The following is a 26,409-nucleotide window of genomic DNA, read 5'->3' as shown; positions in this document are numbered from 1 at the left end:
CCACAGTTCAAAAGCATCTATTCTTCGGTGCTCAGCTTTCTTTATAGTCCAACTCTCACATCCATACATGACCACTGGAAAAACCATAGCCTTGACTAGACGGACCGGCATTTGCTATTTCCCCCAGTACTACCGTTCAGATACCAAACATCTGTCAATAATACGGATATGCTTCACCGATCATCTTCCCAACCCCAACCGTCAAAACTGTTTAAGAGTCAGATTCCTGGAAAGCAATGACCAAGTCATATGTAGTTCAGTTCAGTCGCTCAGTCCTGTCCGACTCTTTGCGACCCCATGAATCACAGCACGCCAGGCCTCCCTGTCCATCACCAACTCCCGGAGTTCACCCAGGCTCACGTCCACCGAGTCAGTGAGATGGCTGGATGGCGTCATATGTAGGGACTTCTGCATTTCTGAGTTAATACAAGCCGTGCCTGCAGACAGTATTACAAGTTTCTTTACCTAGCCTGAAAGTTGTATGCCCATTCACTAAAACACACCAAGGGAGGTTATACAATGAAAACTGATGAATCTATCTTTAAAAAATATAATAACCTCACATAATTTTTTTAGAGTGGGAATGACTGCACAAAGAACTGAAGTTTAGCTTTTAAATGGAAGTCTCTAAACATACATACGTGTATGTTTTTTATTAATATCGGTGAGTGAGTGAAAGTCGCTCGGTCATGTCCAACTCTTTGCGACCCCATGGACTGTACTGTTCATGGAATTCCCCAGGCCAGAATACTGGAGTGGGTAACCATTGCCTTCTCCAGGGGATCTTCCCAACCCAGGAATCAAACCCAGGTCTCCCACGTTGCAGGTGGATTCTTTACCAGCTGAGCCACGAGGGATAATATACTGAAATGTATATAGATACACACTACACATAATATAAAAAATATATAAATATATTTATCCTCTAATGATACACAGCACAAAGAAATCAATAAGTCCACAAGTATTCTCCAATGTAGTTTTATAAAGTTCTATAATAGTCACAATAAGATAGACTTTTAAATCATGTTCACTGAGGGATGGAATGGGGAGGGAGGAGGGAGGGGGGTTCGGGATGGGGGACACATGTACACCCATGGCTGATTCATGTCAGTGTATGGCAAAAACCACTACAATATTGTAAAGTAATAAGCCTCCGATTAAAATAAATAAATAAATCATGTTCAATGAGAAACAGTTTATTAGAAGCAAGAAAATTTGCCAGGCATAACCTAATGTTTGGGCTTCCCCAGTAGTAAACAATCTGCCTGCTAATGAGGGAGACCCAAGAGACGCAGGTTTGATCCTTGGGTCGGAGGGAGGAAACAGCAACCCACTCCAGTATTCTTGCCTGGGAAATCCCATGGACAGACAAGTCCAATGAGCTACAGTCCATGGAGTTGCAAAACTGAGCGACCGAGCATGCATGCAAACAACCTAATAATGTTTAGTTTTGGGTCAGTTAGAAATTCTTGGAGACACAACTAGAGATCCAGCGACCCAGACCAGGACATACGAAGGTGAAACTTGAGGATGGCCTTTCTTCCCAGAGACTTTCAGCATGTCACTTCGACCTCACTGCAGGCCCAGCAGACACACCAAGACTTGAGTATATTCACCACAAGATCGTTGCTTCAAAACTCCACCAGCCTGGGGCTGATTTGTGGCTACCGAAGGCTTCCGATGCACTAATTACTTGCTTACTTTTTCTGAGAGCAGAGGCTAGTCCTCTATGCAGAATGAGCTAATCACCAGCTCCATTCTCTCTTCTGCCAAAACAAGCAGCCTCCAATTACTGCTAGAAGAAAGCCTCTGATCTCTAATCAGTTACCTAAACCAGGCTCTCAGTGCTACTTGGAAGAGTGAATCATGTCCCATTAAGCAAGAATCTCTTCGCACTAATAAAATCCTAGAGCCCTAGGACCAAGGCCGCCAGCAACCTGCTACTTATCTTCCAAGACTCCATCCACTTCCCCCCATCAGGTCCCAAAATCTGGCCAAGAAATAAGGCTCACTCAGACTTTTTATTCCACTCAGGCTATTTTTCCTCAAGCCCTCGTCTACCGCGCCTCCTTTGAGAATACCCAGGCACAGGAAGAGCAGGTTGCAGGTCTGCTAATATTCAGGGATAGGACTCCTCTCTGCAAGGATCTGAGGCTCAGCTCCATCACGGCCGTGATGCGCAGAACCTGGGGAGACAGGCGGGGTGGCCACCAGGAATGTCCCAGCACAAGCCAGGAAGTCGCTCAGGCAGGATACGTGAGATTCACCCAAAAAGACACAGAGCTTCTTTCAGGCTTAGTGTCCCTCTTCTTTAATCTTCTAGCGAAGGAAGCTCCAATACTTAGTCTACCTGATAGGAAGAGCCAACTCACTGGAAAAGACCCTGATGCTGGGAAAGATTGAAGGCAGGAGGGGAAGGGGACCACAGAGGGTGAGATGGTTGGATGGCATCACCGACACAATGGACGTGAGTTTGAGTAAACTCCGGGAGTTCGTGATGGACACGGAGGCCTGGCGTGCTGCGGTTCATGGGGTCTCAAAGAGTCAGACACGACTGAGAGACTGAACAGAACAGAGAAAATAAGTGCAGGGCCAGGTTACTCCCAAGTGAACACGTCAGTTATCAGATCTCTGAACACTAAGGACAACCTATGAAAAAATCCCCAGGACAAGCGGGCGTAACCGCTTCCAGGGGTTGAACAATCCAAACCAGGGCCGGCCCCAGGGACACAGATCCATGCATGTGGTTCAAGCTCAGAAAGAGCCCTGCAGCTTGGGGGTGACCGCGCCAAGACCACCTATTGGAATTCTCAGTGATCTCGTCTCTGAGTCTGCATTTTGCAATGTGGAATCTGCTGGGATGCTGAAGCATGTTCTGGAGATCTCCGCAGGCATGATGCCTCTCACCTCCCTCTCCTCTCAGAAAAGGTTCTGAGCTGCCTAACACTCTGGGGCCCCCTGGAGTCCCGGTCCTCCCCAACCTCTCCCTGCCAACCCCCCCCATCAAAGTACTGTTGCACTCTGCCCCCTGCAGCAACCTGAGGGTGGGCATAAGGAATGCTGGGGTGGCGCGTGCATGCTTTGCCGCGCCCACAGTTTAGTGGCGGCCATGCCTGTCCCACGCTGGGAGCTGCAAGCTGTGCTTGTGGACAACCAGCCACAGGCCACAACGCCACAGGAATGAGCCTGTCACCCATTCCTGGTGCAGGCAGCTAACTGCCTCTGCTAAGGGGGTCTGAGCACCCTTGGTGGTGGGGTGGGCTGCCCATCCACTATAGGTTGAGCAGGAGGAAGGGGAGACCTCTAGTTGAACTTCCTGAAGTCGCTCAGTCATGGGCAACTCTTTGCAATCCCATGGACTGTAGATTACCAGGCTCCTCTGTCCATGGGCCTCTCCAGGCAAGAGTACTAGAGTGGGTTGCCATTTCCTTCTCCAGGGGAACTTCCCAGCCTGGAGACCGAACTTGGGTCTCCCACATGGCAGGCAGACGGTTTACCCACTGAGCCACCAGGGAAGCCTAACTTCCCGAAAGTGAAAGGGAAAGTGGCTCAGTCATGTCCAGCTCTTTGAGACTCCATGGACTATACATTCCATGAAATTCTCCAGGCCTGAATACTGGAGTGGGTAGCCTTTCCCTTCTCCAGGGGCTCTTCCCAACCCAGGAATAGAAGCCAGGTCTCCCGCATTGCAGGTCGATTCTTTACCAGCTGAGCTATGATCTAGCTAAAGCAAGGTCCAATGCATTGGCCCAGCAGCTGGCAGGAAAGGACACCAGGTGAGTGTCATGCCTGAGCAAGTGTGCGTGCTCATCAGATCCTGGGTATCCATGATGGTCTACACACATCCTGCGACATTCCCTTGTGGGGCACCCATTGTGTACACCCCCACACAGGGCACTTTGGGAGGTGGGCTTCCCTGGTGACTCAGACGGTAAAGAATCTGTCTGCAATGTGGGAGACCCAGATTTGATCCCTGGGTCGGGAAGATCCCCTGGAGAAGGACATGGCAACCCACTCCAGTATTCTTGCCTGGAGAATCCCACGGACAGAGGAGCCTGGCGGGCTACAGTCCGTGGGGTCGCAAAGAGTCGGACACGACTGAGCGACTAACACGACCTCTACCACCTTTCTGAGTCTGGCCCCAGCTTGGCCCTCGAGGGATGAGCCAGAAAATCTCAATTGTGTACTGCTGGTAATTCCAAGTGAAAGCTCTGATGTTTGGGTATAACACAAGCACCGCACAAGAGAAAGATGAACAGTGAAATCCACGCGAATGACTTCCTCTTTAAATTATTCTTTACCGAGAACAGTGCTGGAGAGCAAATTTAAAACACCACAGAGAAGCCAAGAGAGAAGGGTCACAGCAGAAAAAATGGGTTTGATAGTTTAGTTCCTTCTACAACACTTCTTACTCTTTAATCACGGACAGCACGTTTCTATGTGGCCCCGGGGCCAGAAAAAAAAGGCAGCTGGTTCTGAAGTAAATCAACCTACTAACCTTGGAAGAAAAGCTGTGACCAACCTAGACGGCATATTAGAAAGCAGACATTGCTTTGCCGACAAAGGTCTGTCTAGTCAAAGCTATGGTTTTTCCAGGAGTCATGTATGGATGTGAGAGTTGGACTCTAAAGAAAGCCGAGTGCCGAAGAATTGATGCTTTTGAACGTTGGTGTTGGAGAAGACTCTTTAGAGTCCCTTGGACTGCAAGGAAATCCAACCAGTCCATCCTAAAGGAAATCAGTCCTGAATATTCATTGAAAGGACTGATGCTGAAGCTCCAATCCTTTAGTCACCTGATGCAAAGAACTGACTCATTTGAAAAGACCCCGATGTTGGGAAAGATTGAAGGCGGGAGGAGAACGGGACGACAGAGGATGAGATGGTTGGATGACATCACTGACTCGATGGACATGAGTTTGAGCAAGCTCCGGGAGTTGGTGATGGACAGGGAGGCCTGGCATGCTGCAGTCCATGGGGTTGCAAAGAGTCGGACATGACTGAGCAACTGAACTGAACTCAACTGAGAGTCCACACGCTTGTCTGGCCTCAAGGCTGCAGGCGAACCTTCCTCCACCCTTACAAGCAGGTCAGGAACCTCGCAAGAGAAACTGGGAACCACTACCTGCACCAGAGACAGCCTTCCGCTCCGGTTTATTTGCACGAGTGTGGGTGGCTGGGGTATCCCTGATAAAAGGCACTGTTCCAAGCCCTTTCTCCAGCCCAGCCCTTCCCACCAATTCACAAATCCCACCTGCAGTTGCCCCCTGCCTGATACCTCAGCATCCTTCCAATTATTTAAAGAGGGGAGGGACGAGGAAGCTTGAGGTTTTATAAGGAGCGTGCGCCTCTGTCTTTTCAAATCTTAAGAAAGCTTAATCCCTGCAATTTAGATAAATCAGATAGGCATTACCAGGGTAGGGTTAAACCTCCAAGAATGGCTTTGCAATTGATTGCAGAAACAGCAGTTATTAAGTCCTAACTGAGTAATTTGCAGCTTAGTTCACCCCCCACCCCAGCTAATTAAAATGTAATCAGGATTGTCTGGCAATGTGTATTCTGTCAGCAGTTTTTTCTTCCGAAGAGAAATCATGCCAAGAGACCACAAGAAAAGCCTTTCACGGGAATTGGCTTGATCTGCACTGTTTCTTTAGGCGCTGAAACTGTAAAACAAATAAATTACAGCGACTGACAGTTCAATTTAAAGAAGGAAGGAAGGGAAGAAGAAAAAGAAAAGACAGTCTTTCTCCCTGGGAACAGAATGCTGTTTTATGTCGTTGTTTGAACAATAGGGTGGCATTGCCTCAGAAGAGCGACCGCAGGGTAGGGCAGGGGGGCAAGAATCCAGGTGGCTGGGAGGGACCCTCTCCAGGGTGTCCGCGGAATTTCAGCGCAGGAGACCACACCCCCGGGTCCCTTCCCTGATGACCAAATGGGATCGCGGAGTTTTCTCAAACCTACGGATGCCCCTTCTCTGCGAACACGCAGAACGGCGAGTACTCAGGCGCGTGCAGACTTGGCCAGCGGGTTCACTCTCTGCACATCCCAACTTTTAGCTCTTCGTGGGCCATTGCGGCCAAGGTTTCATTAGCTCTCTCAGGCCAGAATGAACGGGGCTTAAAGGCTTCGGAGAGGGACTCGGCTTAGAAACCCACCGAGGAGCCGCGCGGCCCCTTTCTGGGAGCCGCAGTTTTCCCTGCGGCCAGAAGTTGGGATCTTGTAACAGGTGAACCACTACAAGGCTAGAGAGGAGACGGCGAGGGCGAGAAGCTAGCACACGAGAGAAATTAGGTTATACGCGTGAATGATTGCAGAGTGCGCGCGCTCCGATCAGCTGGGGACCGCGGCTGCGAGACACGCCTGGGGCCGGCTCGGGAGCGGTTCCCGCGCGCCCATCGGCACCCAGGGTCCCTGAGTCACTCCCCGCTGTGGTTCCCCCCAGCATCCCAGCCATCTACTGGCATCAAGCGTCCTGTCCCCTGAACCTTCTACGCACGCACACGCGCCCCTATACCCCGAAGCCGGCAGAATCTACGAGGGTTGGAAGAGATACTGGCTCCGGGAGTCCTCTCGGAACATCCGAACTTGACGCCTCCAAGTCCCTTATCCGTTGCCATTTCTTCCCTTAGTCTCCACGCCACTCGCTGGCGACACCAAGAAGCTCTGAGGCTCCGAACTGGGGAGGCACAGTCACCGGCAGTAACCAGCACCCCACCCCACCCCCCGCAACACAAACTCGCTGAAAGATACGACCCCTGGCCGAGGCTCCAAGGGTGGACCGCGAGCTCTCGGCCCGCCGAGTGCGAAAGCAAAGCTCAACAGAGACAAAAAAAGTCTCTGCCGGCGGGCACCTGCGGCGCCGGGGCTGGTCGCACGGGGTCCTCGGGCGGAGCGGAGCGCGGGCCTCGCTCGCTCTGCCCGCGACGCGGAGGGCCGGGAGCGCCCGGGGACTTTGAGGGGAGACTGGCCAGAGGCCCGCAATCCCGCGGCGGAGGTCCAGGGGCAACTCACAAGCCCACAGCCCACCCCACTCCATCCTTGGAAACCACAAAACCGCTCTCCCTTCCCAAGGGAAACCGTCTTTTGGTTTTCCCCAGGGAAGAAGGGAATTAGGTCGGGAGCCGGCGAGGGGCTGCAAAGGGGGGATCGTCCACCGCCCCCCCTCCCCTAAGGTACAACCCACCCCGCGCGTAAAGCCGGACCCCGACCGGCTGCAGCTGAGCGAGAAGTTTGAGCGGCGAGGCTGGAAGGCGCGCGCCCCGCAGCGCCAGGGGAGGACCCGGGCGCGCGGCGGTGCGTACCTGGAAGTGCTGGAAGAAGGCGGAGATGCGCGTGATCTGCAGGCTGAGGCACCTGGAGGCGCAGCGGGCGCGCTGTACGCTCCCTGCCGCAAGCGACTCATCCAAGCGCCGGGCAGCGGCCGCGCCGGAGCCGGCAGCCAGGCAGCCCGCGGAGGCCACCAGCCAGAGGCAGAGGGTCAGGGCCGCGCCGGGCGCCCCGGCCGCCATGGCTGCGGGTCGGAGGGCGCGCGGGCGCCGGGCGCTGGCCGACGCTGCCAGCTCCGCACCGCCGCCGGGGACCGCGCGGCCGCCGCAACTCCGCTGGCAAAGTTCAATCAGGCCACTCCCGCCCCGCGCCCTCCCCAGGCCCCGCCTCCGGGGAGGGGGCGGAGCGAGGGTGACAGACGGCCGCGCCATTGGCTGAGAGGAAAGTGAGTGACAGGGATGGGCGGGGCGGGGGGAGGGCCGTGGGCAGGTCCAAGCAGCCAGACGCGCGCCCGCCTGACGCGCGCCCGCCTGCCGAGCGCCCCCCGTGCGCCCCTCTCCTGGGGGTCCGCTTCTGCGCACTCCGCCTACGCTCTCTCCTGCCCCCCAGCACCCCCTCGCCAATCGGGCCTCAACAGCAGGCCCCGGGCCTGGGTGTCAAGTGCTGGCCTGGGCATCAGGGCCTGGAACCCCACCTGGACGTGAGAACAGGTTAAGGATAGACGGAAGCGCCCCCCGAACTTGTGGGCTTCCATCCCTGCTTCCGACTCCAGTGGTCCCAGGTCCTACTCATATGCTTTGGAGTACTTGGATTTTCCCTTTTCCGAAGAGCGGAAAGGAGCGAATGGACAGAACTGCACTGGGCGCAATAAGAGGAGACAGGCAGGGACGTTTGACCCCCCCTTCCCCCAAATCCCTCCACCCCCTCCCCCGTTCCTTCTTTCCTCATCCTTTGCCCTCTTCCTTCCTGCTTGCTTCCTTTCCTTCCTTCCCTCTCTTCTTCAACTGCGTCCACTGAGACCTTTCACTGGTCCTTTGCTTCCCTCTTAACGAGCATGTATCACCTAGAAATCCATCAAGGCAGGTCGCTAGGAACATTTATGGAGGAGAAGGGGACGACAGAGGAGATGGTTGGATGGTGTCATTGACTGGATGCACATGAGTTTGAGCAAGCTCCAGGAGTTGGTGATGGATAGGGAAGCCTGGCATGGTACAGTCTATGAGGTCGCCAAGAGTGGGACACGACTGAGCTTCTGAACTGATGACATGGTCACACATACCTCGACTCCGCAGGTGTAAGGCCTTACCTGGCCAGCACGAGGGACCTATTCAAGGTGGCAATCTTTCTTGAACCCTGCCTCCTCTTTGCCCCAAGTCTTTTGATGTGGCCCTTTGAGCAGCAAGACAGCCACCCCGTCACCTCCTGTATTCTGGCCTGGAGAATCCCCAGGGACAGAGGTGGGCTACAGACCGTGGGGTCGCAAAGAGTCGGACACGAATGAGCGACCAGGCACAGCACACCACACCTCTTATGATCTTTCCCCACTTTCTTTCACCACCCACGCTCTCTATCCCGAGGTGGACACTGCATCATCTGGACTACACCCCCTCCCTCTGACAAAGCTCTGTACTTCCCGGAGCTCCACAGGGAAGGGACAGTGCTCCAGCCCGCTGCAGGTAGGAGACCACACAGACAGCTGGGGTCTGAGGAAGGCTGTGCTCCACACCTGGGACATTTATGTAACACAGTCGAATCCGGAAGACCCAAGGACACTAGCTGGGAGGCGGGGCAACGGGACTGACACTCCTGTGCACTGACACGAGCTGGTCCTCATGCACGACTGCACGCACACGTTCTAAAGGAGGGGCCTGAGCACACCACCAAATGCAGGGGCAGTTCGGTCTAGACGCATGCAACCTGCTCAAAGACACAGCACGAAGCTGGAGTCCCCTTCCCATAGAGGCCACGGCTTGCTCCAGTTTCCAGTTCTCTCTTCCTAAAATTCCCCACAGTTTCCACCCTGACACTCTGAGATCTTCCTGCAAAATGATAATGACAATGACAACCATCTGCCGTGATCCTTTCATACCCTTTTTTTTTTTACATCATTTTGTGTATATATTTCTTCATATGGTTCAAATCAGCAGGGCCAAGAGAATTAACTGTTTAGCCTGTTTCCCCCAGTGGGTTTTAAAAATCAGCGTCGCTTTGTGCAAAAGGCTCTGTAGGCAGAGCTGGTCTCATGGCTTGTGTGACCTTAGAAGGATTCACACTTCGTTTAATGTTCATCTGTCACAATCTTGATTTTCATTTTCAACATGGTTCTCTGAATTTTCATTTTGCCCGAGGCCCTACAAATGACACAGACGACTTCATCGGTAGCTTTTAGCATGACAGTTCTAAACATGAGCCGGAACCATAAAAGGTTTAGACGTGGGCTCACATGAACTCATAAGTTTGTTGAAAAGATGTTAAGAACTGCGGATGGAAATCTTTTTAAAGTATGTTAAACATAACTTCCTAAAGGTCATCAACCCTGAATATTAATTGGAAGGACAGATGCTGAAGCTGAAGCTCCAATACTTTGGCCACCTGATGCGAAGAGCTGACTTGGAAAAGACCCCGATGCCGGGAAAGATTGAGGGCAGGGGGAGAAGGGGACAACAGAGGATGAGATGGTTGGATGGCATCACTGACTCAATGGGCATGAGTTTGAGCAAGCACCTGGAGATGGTAAAGGACAGGGAAGCCTGGCGTGCTGCAGTCCATGGGGTTGCAAAGACTGGGACGTGACTTAGTGACCAAAGAACAGCAACAAACACACTTAAATATTGACTAAGAGCAAAGAAGAGCATCTTCTTGAAAACCCCAAGCAGGAAGGTGTGTTGAGCTTTAAGTCAATGAATGGAGAACAAACATCCAAACACAGGAACTGTCTTCTGAATGTTATCACTTTCATCTGGGAATTACTAAAAACATTTCTAAAAGCTGTAGCAGATTCTGGAGTTTGCATTTTAAACTTAAGCAAAAACTTGTCTCTGTGAAGGCAAGGGTATCATGCATGCCTGTATTTTCTTAAGGTATGTTTGGTTTATAACTCTGCATGTTATATCATTAAATTTATATTCTAGAAAGTGAAGTCACAAGGACAAGCATGCTGAGCTTCTAAGTGTTCAAAGGGATCACTGTATTTTTTAACAAAGCAATATGTTTGCTGCTTATATGTGTGACATAGCATATTCATTTCCATGAATAAATGCATTTTATCATAAACTACAAAAGAACATCTAGTGAGCTGCACAGGAAGCTCACTTTAAAGGTATAGGGTCTGCTTTTTTATGCATATGTTACAATAGAACCTGTGGTTATATAGCTTTCTTCTTTTAGAAATATCACAGACATCCTCTATGATTATGCTAGTCTCTTTCATGTTCTTTATTTTAATTGCAGTTGAAAGTCACTTTGAAAAGAATGCATTTTGATAAAGTCCGAGTAATGCTCAAAATCTAGTACTTTACTCTGTTCACATATGTTCAATTTATTTTGCAGCTAACCTTTTGAGTTGGCATTTGCATGCATGCTAAGTCACTTCAGTCGTAGTCTAACTCTTTGAGACCTCAAGGACTGTAGCCCGCCAGGCTCCTCTGTCCATGGGATTCTCCAGGCAAGAACACTGGAGTGGGTTGCCATTGCCCTCCTCCAGGGGATCTTCCCCACCCAGGGATCGAACCCACGTCTCTTACGTCTCCTGCATTAGCAGGCAGGTTCCTTACCACTAGTGCCACCTACAAAGCCAGAAATTCTCTGTTGACATGACTGGTTAAGCCACACCCTACGTTAGTCAAGACCAAGTACCTGAGAGGGGAACCTGAAGTATGTCCAGAAGGAATGATGACTGATAAATGGCTGAGTGGGAATTGTCCAGATGCATTAGTAAGAAAGCACTAAGTATGTCTTTCCTCTAAGCCAAGGTGGACCTGATTGTCCGAATTTGTCTGGAGAAGAAATGAACCTTGTAATCACTTCAGTGGGACTTGGACAAAACACCCAATCTATTAAAGAGAATCTAGAAAAAACCCTTGATTAACTCCTTGATTAAGGAAAAAAGACCAAAATACATGGCCTGTCTCAGGTTACCGATGAAACAGAAAACAAGGCCCGCATTCACAGTTTCCAAAAAGTTAGCGATGCTTTTCCTTGCAACTGATTTAGGTTATCAGTCTCTTCTCCTCTTTTTTATCTTTTTTTTTTTTTTTTTTAAATCCTTAATCAGAGAGGCTTGCTAAAGGTGTACTCCAGGACTCCCATCCAGAGATTCTGAGTCAGCCTATGTGAGATAAAGCCGCCGTGGACTCTCAGCTTTGAAACACCACCTCCTGAAGCTACAGCAAGTGAGCCAAGGGCCGGTTTGGGAGGAGACTGAGTCAGAAAACACGTGCCCCATTTACAATGGAGCAGAAGCTTTGATTGCAAGAGCATGCGTTTCTTCATTTTAAGGGCCTTCTTGAGGTATGTGTGCTGACATGCCTGTCGACTTCTTAGTAATCACACTGATATATTTTCCCCCAGAAACGTTTAGCCAAGACCCTCTTAGACTCATTTTTGGGAGCCAGCAGCTTGTCTCTTCAAAGGCTTTTCAGTGGCATTCGAGAAGGATAAACCGGGTAGGAAACAGTCACACTCTTTTTCTGACGTTCCCCTGTTGGAAAAGCCAACTGAGAATGCGCTCTAAAACTGGAGAAGACCAATGCTTTAATCTGATGGTGTTCACGTGCTGTAATGTGAGTGTGGTCCACACTCGTTGGTTCTGGGATATAGGGGACAGCCAAGTGCAGGCAAGAAAGTGGCCCAGGGTGCCCAGTTTCCTTCTTAATGGGGACTTTCCTGGTGGCACAGAGGGTAAAGAATCTGCCTGCAGTGCAGGAGACCTGGGTTCAATCCCTGGGTCAGGATGATTCCCTGCGGAGGAAATGGCCACCCACTCCAGTCTTCTTGTCCAGAGAATCCCATGGACAGAGGAGCCTGGCGGGGCTTCCGTCCACAGGGGTCTCACAGACGGAGACCACTTTCCTTTTTCCTTCCAATGGCTTTCATTTGATGATGCAGTAACAAGCCTCTTCTCTCAGAAACGGCAGTCAGTGTCCAGAGAAATTAAGGTTGTATTTTAAAGATTAGAAATTAGCATCACGAGAAGAACCAGGAAGAGAGCTAGGCCCACAATTCAAGCTCTACGTCTGCGTGCAGAGTTGTCAGGATTCGGCGGCCAGATCTCTTCTGACGATCACTCTTCTTCAAGTGTGCCTTTCTCTTCCCATCCAGATTTCACTCTCTTCTGCTCAGCTTTGCACTTCAAAACCAGAGTGAAGTGAGGTGCTCAGATGCAGTTAAGAACTGAGTGGATAAAGAATCAAATCTACATCCTTTGTAACATGATTTCAGGCAAGGATGGGGTGACCCCCCTCTCTGGTGCTGTACCAATCCACTCCGTCATGGCAGATTTAACCACTGACAAATGAAAATTATAGCTTTCTGCCCCGCGTCACTGAATATACACTCTGCTTTTTGGGGCAGGACAACCTTGTCCGTCTGCAATGATCTGCTTTCTTTTATCATCTTGCAGGGGAAACAGCCTACTTGGAAATAATTTTAGCTTCCTTTTTCCTCTTCGGCAGGATTATAAAAATTCAGCTGCACGAGACGCAGGTTTAAAGGTATTATTTTTAATCACCTCGATGTTTACTGAGATGTTACTGAAAAGCATCAGAAATGTGTTTGCTATTACTTTTGTGGGCGAAGGCATATTTTAAGAAAGATTTTTGCAAAATATACAAAGAATTGTCAAATATCAAGGATTTGTCTACTTGCTTTCCTCCCTTCCCCCGAAGTCACCATTAATCCATCGATTAGTGTTACATTTGATAACCTGTTTTGTAGTCACGCTAAGAGCCTGTTCTAGATTAAGTGATTGCTACACTTTTATTCTGTCCTTGCCATAGTTACTAAAATTTAATTACTAAAAAATAAAATGTGTTGGAGTGTGCATTTTTACATTTCAAGGATCAGTTGTACGGCGATGAACATGTTCAACCGTGAATGCTTTTTTCCCTTCCCAACCCCTCTGCCCCAGGAGATTTTGACTTTAGTTTACTTGAGGACATTTGTTGATTTTAAGTGTCTCATTGAGCATAACAGCTTCTGGACCGTACAGGGAACACAGAGTTTTTTAAAACCCAGTGGTTTCAAAGAATGTTCAATGTCAGTCAAGTTGAATTCTTGTCTCAGTGACCAGGCAAATTAACTGATTTTTTCCCAAATTTTAATGCTGGCAATACTACAGTGTACAACCAGAAAGAGCCAGGGTCCTCGTATCTGATTTTACATCTGAACCATAGATATTGAAAAGCATACACAGAGCCTTAAAACAAATGCTATGTAACAGCCAAATGCAGGAGACTAAAATATCAAAGGTGACTTGTACTTCAGGTTCTTGACCAAAATATTACTGGTTTGCTCCCAAACATGCGTTTTGAGAAGCATAAGCAAGTTAGTAGAAATGGAAATTATGCATTTTTAACCAAAGTTATATAATTTGGGCTTTCTTTGTGGCTCAGCTGGTAAAGAATCCTCCTGCAATCCGGGAGACCTGGGTTCAATCTCTGGGTTGGGAAGATCCCCTGAAGAAGGGAAAGGCCACCCACTCCAGTATTCAGGCCTGGAGAATCCCATGGACTGTATAGTCCATGGAGTCACAAAGAGTCAGACATGACTGAGTGACTTTTTTTTTTTAATAATATAACTTTTTCATTTCTCACTTCTCAAGGGCCTACTTTTCATGGGAAAGGAATAATGAATTTCTCAGTAAAATTCCTATTTAACACTTGGTAAAATGAGACTCCTTTAGCTTTTTGAAATGAAGCTCAGATAAATAATCATAGTTTTTATTCTGATTTTCATCCCGAGACATGAAAGAAATCCACACAGGTGCTCTTTAGAAATACTGAAGCTCTGATCTGTTGACATACTTAAGTGGGGCTGTTCTTTGATGCTGTTAGCCCATGGAAATTTACACTGAGCCATGTAAATACCAGAGATTTGGATAGACTTAATCTGATAAAGAAACGAACAAGGCAACTTTTAACAGGAAACAGCGCCACATGGCGGCCATCTGAATAAAACGCGACAGCTTAGTTCAGTTGCTCAGTTGCGTCTGACTCTTTTGCAGACCCCCACGGACTGACTGCCCGCCAGGCTTCCCTGCCCTGGAGACGGCAGTCAACAATCCAGTCTGATAACCTAGTTTGAAGACTGCACTGTCAACTATAAAGCGTAAATCCAGCTGGGGTCATCATGCACCCTTCTCAACTAATACCAACTAGACTACTTCCACTGCGGACTTAAGCAAGGGAAAGGTTTCCCGAGTAACTACAGTCATGCTGAACTAAAACGGGGAAATGTGCAAAGCTGTCTTCAGATTAATTTTAAGCACTCCTCTGTTCACTGCAAAACTAAACGACAGAGGCAGACTTGTGGGAATTACATCCGAAGTATCTCCTGGTTCGGAATACCTCTGCAGCTCAGACATCACATGCTTGTTCAGACTGGGATAAAATTCAAAGCCAGGGAAAACTAAAGAAAGTTGACAGGCTTTATCTTCGGTGTCAGCAAATGGAAAGAAGACCCAGACACTGCCTTTCGTCACTCCGTGGCCACTGCACGCAAGATTCGCATCAGTCAGGAGGTCAGAATAAACACATTCGAGGAACTCAGGGAAGCACCGTGATACCCTGGAGCCAAGGGAAAAGACCGATGAATGTGACTGAGGCCTGAATTGATATTTTTCTCTTCTGAATCTGCTGTATGAATCTGCTTAATCACTTGGTTGTGTCTGACTTTTCACAACTCTGTGGACTGCAAGGAGATCCAACCAGTCCATCCAAAAGGAGATCAGTCCTGAGTGTTAATTGGAAGGACTGATGTTGAAGCTGAAACTCCAATAGTTTGGCCACGTGATGCGAAGAGCTGACTCATTTGAAAAGACCCTGGTGCTGGGAAAGATTGAGGGCAGAAGAAGAAGGGGATGACAGAGGATGAGATGGTTGGATGGCATCACCGACTGAATGGACATGAGTCTGAGTAGACTCCAGGAGTTGGTGATGGACAGGGAAGCCTGGCATGCTGCAGTGCGTGGGGTCACAAAGAGTCGGACACGACTGAGCGACTGAACTGAATTGAACTGATGGACTGTAGCCCACCAGGCCCCTGTGTCCATGGGATTCTCCAGGCGAGAATACTAAAAGAGGGGGTTGTTATTTCCTCCTCCAGGGGATCATGTCAACCCAGGCATGGAACCCAGGTCAGCTGCATTGCAGGCATATTGTTTATCATCTGAGCTACCAGGGAAGCCCTGTGAATCCACAGGGGCTTTAAAAAAAAAAAAAAAAAAAAAAAAGCACACCCTGGGACCAAAACAAAACAAAAATGTTTTGGTGTAAGTCCAGAATTTTCTATCCTGGCTAACTGGAACCAGCTGGAGAATACTCTGATCTGCTCTGGGTGCTTCCAGGAGTCCGAATCCAAAGGTCATTCCCTCTCCTCCTCTGACCATCCAGCAGCCTCTGGACCATGGGTGCTGCCTTCTCACACACAAGGCTGACTTTGAATTCCAGACGAGGAATGCTAAGCCCTCTTTGGTCGGTTCTGCTCTGTTTTCTCAGCAGTCTGTGCTTCTCTGGGACACAGGCTGCCAAGAGTGGGCTCTCAAAGCTGATAAATGGGGCTCCCCCTCGTGTGTAAGTGGCATTCCTAGCTGGGCCGTGTTCCCTTTGGTCCTTCTGGCTATTGAATCACGTAGAGCAAGTCCTTGTTGACACGGCAGGAACTTCTCAGCTCAAGAAGAACTTCAGGGAGGGCACAGACGGGAACTCAATCCATCCCTTTCTCTTCTCCTGCAAATACTTAGTAGCTACCATTCCGGATGATTCTACAGACACCAGTCATCCTAGAGATATTTATTTTCAGCATCTTGGTATTCGTCCTGCTCTTTATAGGTGAGGCTAGGAAATGTTCAGTTCAGAGCAATGTTGCGGGTGGACGCATTCCTGGGTCACGGATACAGAATAAGCCAGTTAAGACGAGAATGGGATGTTAAGAGCCAGCTGACTGTCATATTAGCAGGATCTTACTAAGTGAATTACAGTTTCCTGGCGTTACTACAGACAATGAAAGAAATGAAAGTGATCTAAGCCCCTTTCTGTTTTTAGAGAATTAGGCGCATATGTTCAATGTCAGTTTAATGCCAAATCTACATAGAGGTTTTTCCCTCTCTGCCAAAGTAATTAACTAAAATTATACCTGTATCTACAAAAATTTTGAAGTCATGACTTCATAATTGCCTTTTCTGACATCAAGGGATTATGAGAAATGACGTAGTGTGAAGACTCAAAGGAGTGAAAAGTATCAGTTCGAAATCGACCTGGAGTTGAAATCTCAGCAGGAGCAATGAGGGACGTGCTACCCACACAAATTCCTTCACTTCCCTTCATTTCTGTGTCTTCGCCTTGTAAAACAGAGATCGTAAAGGAAACTACCTCTCAGGGTGATTCTCAGGTAATGGTGAAGAATCCGCCTGCAGTGAAGGAGACCACGGTTTGACCCCTGGGTTGGGAAGATCCCCTGGAGAAGGAAGTGGCAACCCAGTCCATTATTCCTGCCTGCAGAATCCCCATGGACACAGGAGCCTGGTGGGCTGTAGTCCATGGGGTCACAAAGAGTCAACTAACACTTTCATACTTCTACTTAAATACTTCAAAAAGATTAGGTACAGACCTTCAATTAATAATAAGTGCCCAAACCAGGCAAGGTAGATACAGCATTCACGGTATTAACCAATGGATTTATAACGTGTGTTTTGGTTTTGACTATTCTTTTACTGCCTAGAGAATCCCACGGACAGAGGAGCCTGGCAAGCTACAGTCTGTGGAGCTGCAAAGAGTCAGACACGGCCGATCGACTTTCACTTCTTCTGTGCCATTTTTGTATAAATTTCATACCTAGGTTTCCCCCATGCTGCAGGCCATGGGGTCACAAACAGTCAGACACAACTGAGCATCAGTTCAGTTCAGTGGTTCAGTCGTGTCCGACTCTTTGCAACCCCATGGACTGCAGCACGCCAGGCCTCCCCGTCCACCACCAAATTCCTGGAGTTTGCTCAAACTCATGCCCACTGAGTCAGTGATGCCGTCCAACCATCTCCTTCTCCTCCTGCCTTCAGTCTTTCCCAACATCAGGGTCCTTTCTAATGAGTCCGTTTTTCGCATCCGGTGGCCAAAGTATTGGGGTTTCAGCTTCAGCATCAGTCCTTCCCGTGAATATCCAGGATTGATTATCCTGAATGATCAGTTTTCCAACCTCAGCAGTAGTGACTCTCAGGGATAATTTCCCATAGGGGGCTAATCTGGCTTCTACTCGCTAGATGTCAGTAGCATCCACCCCATCCCCCAACAGGGACAGCTAACAAAACTGTCTCCAAATAGTACCACGTGTCCCCCCGGGGGCGGGGCGGCAAAATGACTTCCAGCTGGGAACCGCTGAGTTACAGCAATGCTTCTTTAGTTTGGAAGAGTCAATTCCCAGTAATGGAAAGGTAAAGATGATTTTTAAATGAGTCCTGAAATGAACATTAGCTTCTGAACATAAAAATGAAGTTCACTTTCCAAAATGATTTCTCAGAACAACTCACTTGAGATTCATATTGATGTATGGCAGAAATCAGCACAATATTGTCAAGCAAATATCTTGCAATCGAAAATTTTTTTTTATTTAAAAAAAACGAATGGCTCATTTGACAATGTGTTGGGGTTCAGTTGCTAAGTCATGTCTGACTGCCATCCCATGGACTGCAGCACGCCAGGCTTCCTAAATGATGACAGACTAAAAAGAAAAGCAAATACCCAGGTACAACTCACAGGTGCCCGTTCGGAGTATTCAAGATAAGCAGTCCAGCCATAGGTATTATCCAAAAAGAACCTGCACAGCAGACGTGAACACCAGAGTCACTTTTCAACACCTGGTCAAACACTCTACTTGACTTTAAACACCGCTCTTTAAGTGCGTGCAGTATAAAATTTCATCGTTGTGGAATTAGATCATACATTTTTTCCCCTTTAACTCTTTACTTCTCAGTCAGTTTTACAGAGGTATATTTAATAAAATAGAATTAACTTACAGAAAATAACAATTTGTAAATTTTAAATGAGCAATTTGACTGTGAAGATATACTTTGCCTTAAAGTATGCAGCCGTGTGACTACCAATTCAACAGTCATCTAGAATATTTCCAGCACCATACACACTTCTCTTCTCTCTCCTGTATCAATATCCTGCCCTCACTTCCTGACTCTGGCAATCTGATTTCTGTGCTTCCATTTCTGTGTTTGCCAGAAGGTCATATAAATGATGGTAGGCAGTGTTGTGTCTGGCTTTTTTTTTTTTTTTTTTTTCTTTTTTTTCTCCCACTGAGCTGAATTCAACATATTCAGAGCAGGAACAGTTATTCCTTTATTCATGCAAGGTGTATTTTTAAATTTTTTATTTCTTTCTTTTAGCTGTGCTGGGTCTTCTTCTCTGTGCAGCCTTTTCTGTAGCTGTTGGGGTATAGACTACTCATTGGGGTGGCTTCTCTTGTTGCAGAGCAGGGGCTCTAAAGTGGGTGGGCTCAGTAGTTGTGGCTCCGGGAGGCGGGTGGTGCTCTCGAGCACAGGCTCAGTAGTTGTTGGGGGGGGCTGGGGTGGGGTTTAGTTGCCCTGCAGCACGTGGGATCGTCCCAGATCAGGGATCGAACCCGTGTCTCCTGCATTGGCAGGCGGATTCTACACCACTGAGCCAGGAGGGAAGCCCCTATGCAAAGTGTTTGAAAATACGATGGAGGTGGGATGGGGCAGGGCTCTGTTTACTAACAGCATAGGAATTAGGTGAAATTCTTCAGACCCCAAACGACCCCGTGGTTCTCTCTGCTTCCCAGCATGCAACTGGGCTGATTTAAAAGCAGCAGCCCCTGGTCACAGCTGCCTGCAGGGGGCAGCAAAGGGCTGGGAGGCAACACCAACCTTTGCACCCAGAGTCAGAGGGCTGGAACCCGCAGAGGGAAGCTCTTTCCCTGGAGAAACTGTTTCCGGCTCAAAGCTTCAGGAGGCAACCCGGATTCACCCTCCAGCAAAACCTGAATTAGGCTCAGGGAAGTGAGGAAGTACTCAAACCAGTTTCTGACAGGAGAGAACAAACGCAGGCTGAGATCAGAGATAAATCCTGAACAAAGACCGGACAAAATATTCCCTCAATAAAACACACAATGCATTTGTTGTAGGAAAGGGAACCCGTTTCAGGGCCCGAAACTGGGCTCTTGTCTAACGCTCGGAAATGAATTGTCCGAGGAGACACATGTGCCGACAAAGCAAGAGATTTTATTGGGAAAGGGCGCCCGGGCAGAGAGCAGGAGGGCAAGGAAACCCAGGAGAACAGTTCTGCCACGTGACTGGCAGTCTCCAGTTTTATGGCGATGGGATAAGTTTGCGGGTTTTCTTTAGCCAATCATTTTGACTCAGAGTCTGCTGGTGGCCAACGCCTTGTTCAGCCCAATGGATACAGGGAGAAGGATTCTGGGAGCTGGTAGGACATGTGGTGTCTCCTTTTGACCTTTCTCCAACTCTTCCGGTTGGTGGAGGCTTATTAGTTCCTTACCAGGACCTCCTGTCCTAAAGAATGAATGCAAATTGTTACTATGGTGCGTGGCCAGGGTGGACGGTCTCAATCAGTGTGCGTCCCCTAACACATTCACTTAAATGAAAGGTTTCAATCAGTGTGCGTCCCCTAACACATTCACTTAAATGAAAGGTTTCAATCAGTGTGCGTCCCCTAACACATTCACTTAAATGAAAGGTTTCAATCAGTGTGCGTCCCCTAACACATTCACTTAAATGAAAGGTTTCAATCAGTGTGCGTCCCCTAACACATTCACTTAAATGAAAGATACATGCAGTTGCATTAAAAATTACGACACAGTGTTCATCCAAAACATCCTAGAGAAAGAGATTCAATACAAAGTAGGAGAAAATATTTTCCCAATATGACTGACAAAATACTAGAATGAAAACTGGGGAATGGATTCCTACAAATCAATAAAAAGAGCATGAACAGACCAAAAGGAGACTAAGCAAAAGTTATGAACGAGCATGCAGAGAAACATGTATTTTTTAAAGTTAAATGAACAGATGTTCAGCATCACTGATGCCCAGGAAAAAAAATATCGAAAATCAGAGCAAAGTGAAGGGACTTCCTTGGTGGTCCAGTGGCTAAGACTCCACACTCCTGCCAATGCAGGAGAACTGAGTTTGATTCCTAGTTGGGGAACTCGATCCCACAATTGCCACAACTAAGACCTGGGACTGTCGAATAAACAAATAAAAATAAATATTTAAAAAAAAAAGTGCAGAGGGGAGGTGATCTCACACCCTTTCTTTTGCTTACAACAGAAAGTCTGCCCAGGCTACTTCTTAAAGGGTAGGTGCCTCCGGAGAAGCTTTTATCCATGGCTGGTGGGGCTGTAAACTGATGTAGAAGAGATCAGGGAGAAGTGTCAGGCATCCCCTTAGACAACCAACCATTCACATAACTGATGATCTTGATACCGAGTTCAAGTTCGCTCTGCTTGCTGCACGAGAGGCCAATGAATCCGAGAGAGAGGTGTTGAGGCAAGGAAGAGACTTTAATCGGGGAGCCAGCTGACCCCGAGAAGATGGCAGGCTAGCACCTCAAAATAACCATCTTATGGGGTCTGGATGCCAGATTCTTTTATAGATCAGAGATAGAGGGAGGTGAGGAAGCAAAGTGAAAAGGCCATTCATCTTGCAAACATCTCCTAGAATGGCAAGCCTCAGGCAGGGGATGTGTTAATTTCTTCCTTCCTGCTATCTACAGGTGGACAGGGTTCTGAACAAAGGCAATTTAGTTTAACAGTCTCGCAGAGGGGCAGGGTCCTTTTAAGCAGGCCATTACGTACGATTATAATAACAAAAGCAACGGAAAAGCAAGTCAAAGAAACGGTTCCAACGTGGAGTCAGAATTGGCTTCTCCTCTGCAACAATCAGTCACAGCCCTGGGCTACCCAGCGGAAGCTAGTGCGTGTGAATTGTAAAAACTACAGAAAGTCAGTTTTTAACAGCACAGATTAAAAGGAGCAGGACCTTGAAACCCAATAAAATGTCCATCCTTGGAACAAACTCTCATGTATTCACGTGATGAAGTGGTATATAGCTCTCACAATAAATCAGTTACTGAGGAGTTGGACTGTGAAGAAGGCTGAGCGCCGAAGAATTGATGCTTTTCAACTGCGGTGTTGGAGAAGACTCTTGAGAGTCCATTGGACTGCAAGGAGATCCAACCAGTCCATTCTGAAGGAGATCAGCCCTGGGATTTCTTTGGAAGGAATGATGCTAAAGCTGAAACTCCAGTACTTTGGCCACCTCATGTGAAGAGCTGACTCATTGGAAAAGACTCTGATGCTGGGAGGGATTGGGGGCAGGAGGAGAAGGGGACGACAGAGGATGAGATGGCTGGATGGCATCACTGACTCGATGGACGTGAGTCTGGGTGAACTCCGGGAGTTGGTGATGGACAGGGAGGCCTGGCGTGCTGCGATTCACGGGGTTGCAAAGAGTAGGACACGACTGAGCGACTGAACTAAACTGAACAGATATGCTAAAGATCAACCTTGAAAATGTAGCAGTAAAGTGAAAACCACCACCAGGAGATTAATATGGCAGGCTATCATTTTGATAAAGGTAAAGATAACTAGAATACACATTACTTAATTAGTAAGCATGCATATATCATAAACCTACATTAAAAAGAAAAAAAAGGGACTAGTTGACATAGATTGCAGAGTTACGGTGAAGAACGCAAGAGGGCTGGTTATTTGAAAAAGATCTAGCTTTTGTTGTTGGCAATAGGCTTTTCTTGTGTCTGATATACTCTTGAAGAATAACTAATTAAATAGCTAGCCGAAGACATTAAAGGGGCTATATCTGGAAAAAGGTGAAAACGTCATGGACCAGAAAGTATAATTCATCCAACTCCATGTTCCTGAAATTTAATTTTAAAAATATAATGAAGTAAAATTAACAGCGCCAGATACTAGATGTTTATGTAAGCAGCAGTTCAGAGCCCCAGGCCTTCTAGAGCAATATTAAATGTACTCTTTGTTGAAGGAAAGAGTCAAAAAGCAATTCTTTTCTTCCGAGTGCCAAGCCAGAGAAGAATAAGCCTTAGTCAACAAATGTTTTTCTTGGGGAAAGTGAGGAACAAAAAGGTAGCGTTCAAATGACTGAAGAAGGTTGACCCTGAGAATGCAATAGCTCCCTCCAGACTTTGGAGAACTGTTTCCAGTCCCGAGGAAGTTGATATGTCAGTGTGAGAAAAACCTAAAGGTAAATAGTACAAGACTCTGAACTGGCTCACTGGAAAAGACTCAACAACTCAGGTTTCAACAACAAGCAAGCACAGGCCAACGCTCATGACACGGTCTCCTCTGCACCTCCTGCCTGCCTACCAATAGGAGACACCTAGCTTCTAAGCTCTTCATTCTCGTAATAGAGGAAATTTTAAGGCTGCTCATGAAACAGAGGATATTTAAAGCTATGGGCTGAATGAGGTCACACAGGGAGCAAGGAAGGACATATGTAAAAGGGAAGAGCTGCAGGAATGAATTATGAACTTCCCAGGTGGCTCAGAGATAAAGAATCTGCCTGCCAATGCAGGAGACTCAAGAGACTCCTGGGTTGGGAAGATCCCCTGGAGGAGGAAATGGCAACCCGCTCCGGTATTCTTGCCTGGGGAATCCCATGGACAGAGGAGCCTGGCGGGCTACAGTCTATGGGGTCAGGGTCACAAAGAGTCGGACACGCGTGAGCAACTGAGTACATACACATAAGCACAAGTATTAAAGACCACCATGATCCAGAAACACAGTTCCTACAATAACAAGGCCTTCCCAAGACTCCTTGATTGGTGATGTCTGGAAGCCCCAGACCAGTAATCCAGAGCAAGTCTCCAGTTACGTAATATTAGGAAAATATATGTGCCTGATTGTATCTGAATCAGATAGGACCTGTGCTTAGTCTCTCAGTCGTGTCAAACTGTTGACGACCCCATGGACCATAGCCTGCCAGGCTCCTCTGTCCATGGGGGTGCTCCAGGCAAGTATACTGGAGTGGGCTGCCATGTCTTCCTCCAGGGAATCTTCCCAACCCAGGGATCGAACCCAGGTCTCCCCCATTGCAGGTAGATTCTTTACTGTCTGAGCCACCAGGGAAGCCCCAGATATAAACTGCTGCTAAGTCACTTCAGTCGTGTCCGACTCTGTGCGACCCCATAGACGGCAGCCCACGAGGCTCCCCCGTCCCTGGGATTCTCCAGGCAAGAACACTGGAGTGGGTTGCCATTTCCTTCTCCAGTGCATGAAAGTGAAAAGTGAAAGTGAAGTCACTTAGTCGTGTCTGACCCTCAGTGACCCCATGGACTGCAGCCTTCCAGGCTCCTCCGTCCATGGGATTTTCCAGGCAAGAGTACAGATATAAACTAATCTAATCGAAATCCTATCAGATTTGTGAGGGTTTTCCATTACTGTGATATTACTAAGCTGTTTTCTCCATGTTTCTTAGACTTATCTTTCTTTCTGATTACTTGAGTGAGTTTTAGGAAAAGACTCTCTTCAAACATGACCTCTCTCAGCCTACTGGGAGACCATTTACTAATATGATACAGGAACTGTGATGGTTAATTTCATGTGTCTACTTGACTGGGCTAAAGGAGGCTCAGATGGGTGATAGAAACATTATTTTGGGGGATTTCCCTGGTGGTCCAGTGATTGAGACTCCAGGCTCCCAGTGCAGGGGGCCCAGGTTCCATACCTAGTCAGGAAACTAGATCTGGCATACTACAACTTAAAATATATATATATCCCACTTGCTGCAACAAAGATCGAACATTCCACATACCACAAGTAAGATCCAATGTAGTAAAATAAAAAAATAAATAAAATAAATATTAGAGGGGAAGAAAACCCCTTAAACTGAGGCTATGATTATTATTATAATGTGGCCATTATTTGTTTCCAAACTCACAAGATTTCTAGAAGATAGTTTAAAAGCCGTTCTGGAACCGCCACCCCAGACTTTACAATGACACTCACTGACTGTATTGATTTTAATTTTTCATGCTAAATGACTAGTCTAGCAACTGTGAAATGTAAGTGAAAAACAAACGGTCGGTTCAAAATAATGTAATGAAACTCGGGACACAAAGATGTTGGCGGGTGGTTATTAGCTGGGTTTCCAAGCCTAGCAACCCACTCCGGTATTCTTGCCTGGAAAAAGCTCATGGATAGAGAAGCCTGGTAGGCTACAGTCCATGGGGTGGCAAAGAGTCGGACATGACTAGCGACTTCAATTTCACTTTACTTTCACTTTCCAAGCCTCAGTTCAGTTCAGTTCAATTCAGTCCCTCAGTCGTGTCCGACTCTTTGCAACCCCATGAATCGCAGCACACCAGGCCTCCCTGTCCATCATCAAGTTCCAGAGTTCACTCAGACTCACGTCCATCGAGTCAGTGATGCCATCCAGCCATCTCATCCTCTGTCGTCCCCTTCTCCTCCTGCCCCCAATCCCTCCCAGCATCAGAGTCTTTTCCAATGAGTCAACTCTTCACATGAGGTGGTCAAAGTACTGGAGTTTCAGCTTCAGCATCATTCCTTCCAAAGAAATCCCAGGGCTGATGTCCTTCAGAATGGACTGGTTGGATCTCCTTGCACTCCAAGGGACTCTCAAGAGTCTTCTCCAACACCACAGTTCAAAAGCATCAATTCTTCCAAGCCTAGCAGGAACATTAACATGACCTACGAGGAAGGACCAAAAGAAAAGGCATGGCACTTGCTATGATACTCTTATAATGTCAATGCTTACAGCTGCAAAATGTGAAGTCTATAGTTGTATCCATTTATGAAGCACCAGTAGATGGTTTAAAACATTTTGAGTCCTGTGACTTTGACCTTCCGACTGTATGTATTAAAAATCTCCATCCTTATAGAGCTAGTCACTACTTCTGTCTCTGTATATTGATATGGCATTTAAACAAAGGGCTTCCCTGGTGGCTAAAGAATTGATAAAGAATTTTCCCACAATATTGGAGACCTGGATTTGCTCCTTGGGTCGGGAAGACCCCGTGGAGAAGGAAATTGCAACCCACTCTGGTATTCTGGCCTGGAGAATCCCATGGACAAACAAGCCTGGCAGGCTACAGTCCATGGGGTCCCAAAGAATTGGACATGCCTGAGCAACTAACACTTCTCTTAAATCTTTAGAAGATGTGGTTTCCCTGCACTACATCTTGTATTCTCTAAGAATAACACATTAGTTGACTATCTCCTATTAATACCTACTTACAGTTTATGTTGGAGAAGGCAATGGCACCCCACTCCAGTACTCCTGCCTGGAAAATCCCATGGATGGAGGAGCCTGGTAGGCTGCAATCCATGGGGTCGTGGAGGGTCTGACACGACTGAGTGACTTCACTTTCACTTTTCACTTTCATGCATTGGAGAAGGAAATGGCAACCCACTCCAGTGTTCTTGCCTGGAGAATCCCAGGGACGGGGGAGCCTCGTGGGCTGACATCTATGGGGTCACACAGAGTCAGACACGACTGAAGCGACTTAGCAGCAGCAGCAGCAGGATGCGAAGGAAATATCATTATCTGAGTCTTACAGGTAAGGAGATGAATGTGCACAGAAATCAATCAGTTGCCCGATTTGCACAATGTTAAGTATGGAACTCTTATCCAAACCCAGGTCCAGATACTCCATGACCATCTTCCCACGGACCAAAAATAAAAGATTTCAATGGAAAGAAGAAAGTCACTGGAGGCAGAATAAACACACCTACAGCTTCACCTGTAATAACCTGAAGTTAAAGGCTAGCATTAAAATCTTATGCAGAAGTAAAAGATGAGTAAGCAAAAGGTAAATACTAAGAGCAAGGATATTATTCCAGTGAACTCTGAAAAGGATCATCTTGGTCAAGAGATTAAGTGAACCTACA

The 26,409-nt window shown here is 47.6% G+C and overlaps 1 protein-coding gene across 1 annotated transcript in view; it reads right to left on the bottom strand.

The window, feature by feature from the left end:
- The window catches only part of ANOS1 (anosmin 1), a 206,732-nt gene extending 199,124 nt beyond the window's left edge, over positions 1-7,608 (bottom strand). Inside the window, exon 1 of the mRNA XM_055563812.1 lies at positions 7,302-7,608. Within this exon, the coding sequence (XP_055419787.1) occupies positions 7,302-7,508 (207 nt within the window). The 5' untranslated portion in view covers positions 7,509-7,608. The remainder of the gene's footprint in view (positions 1-7,301) is intronic.
- Positions 7,609-26,409: the final 18,801 nt, after the last annotated feature.

This window comes from Bubalus kerabau, chromosome X, assembly GCF_029407905.1.
Source record: "Bubalus kerabau isolate K-KA32 ecotype Philippines breed swamp buffalo chromosome X, PCC_UOA_SB_1v2, whole genome shotgun sequence".
In the NCBI taxonomy this organism is placed as follows: Eukaryota; Metazoa; Chordata; class Mammalia; order Artiodactyla; family Bovidae; genus Bubalus; species Bubalus kerabau.
Note: the sequence above shows the minus strand (reverse complement) of the source record. Positions and strands in the feature narration are given on the sequence as shown.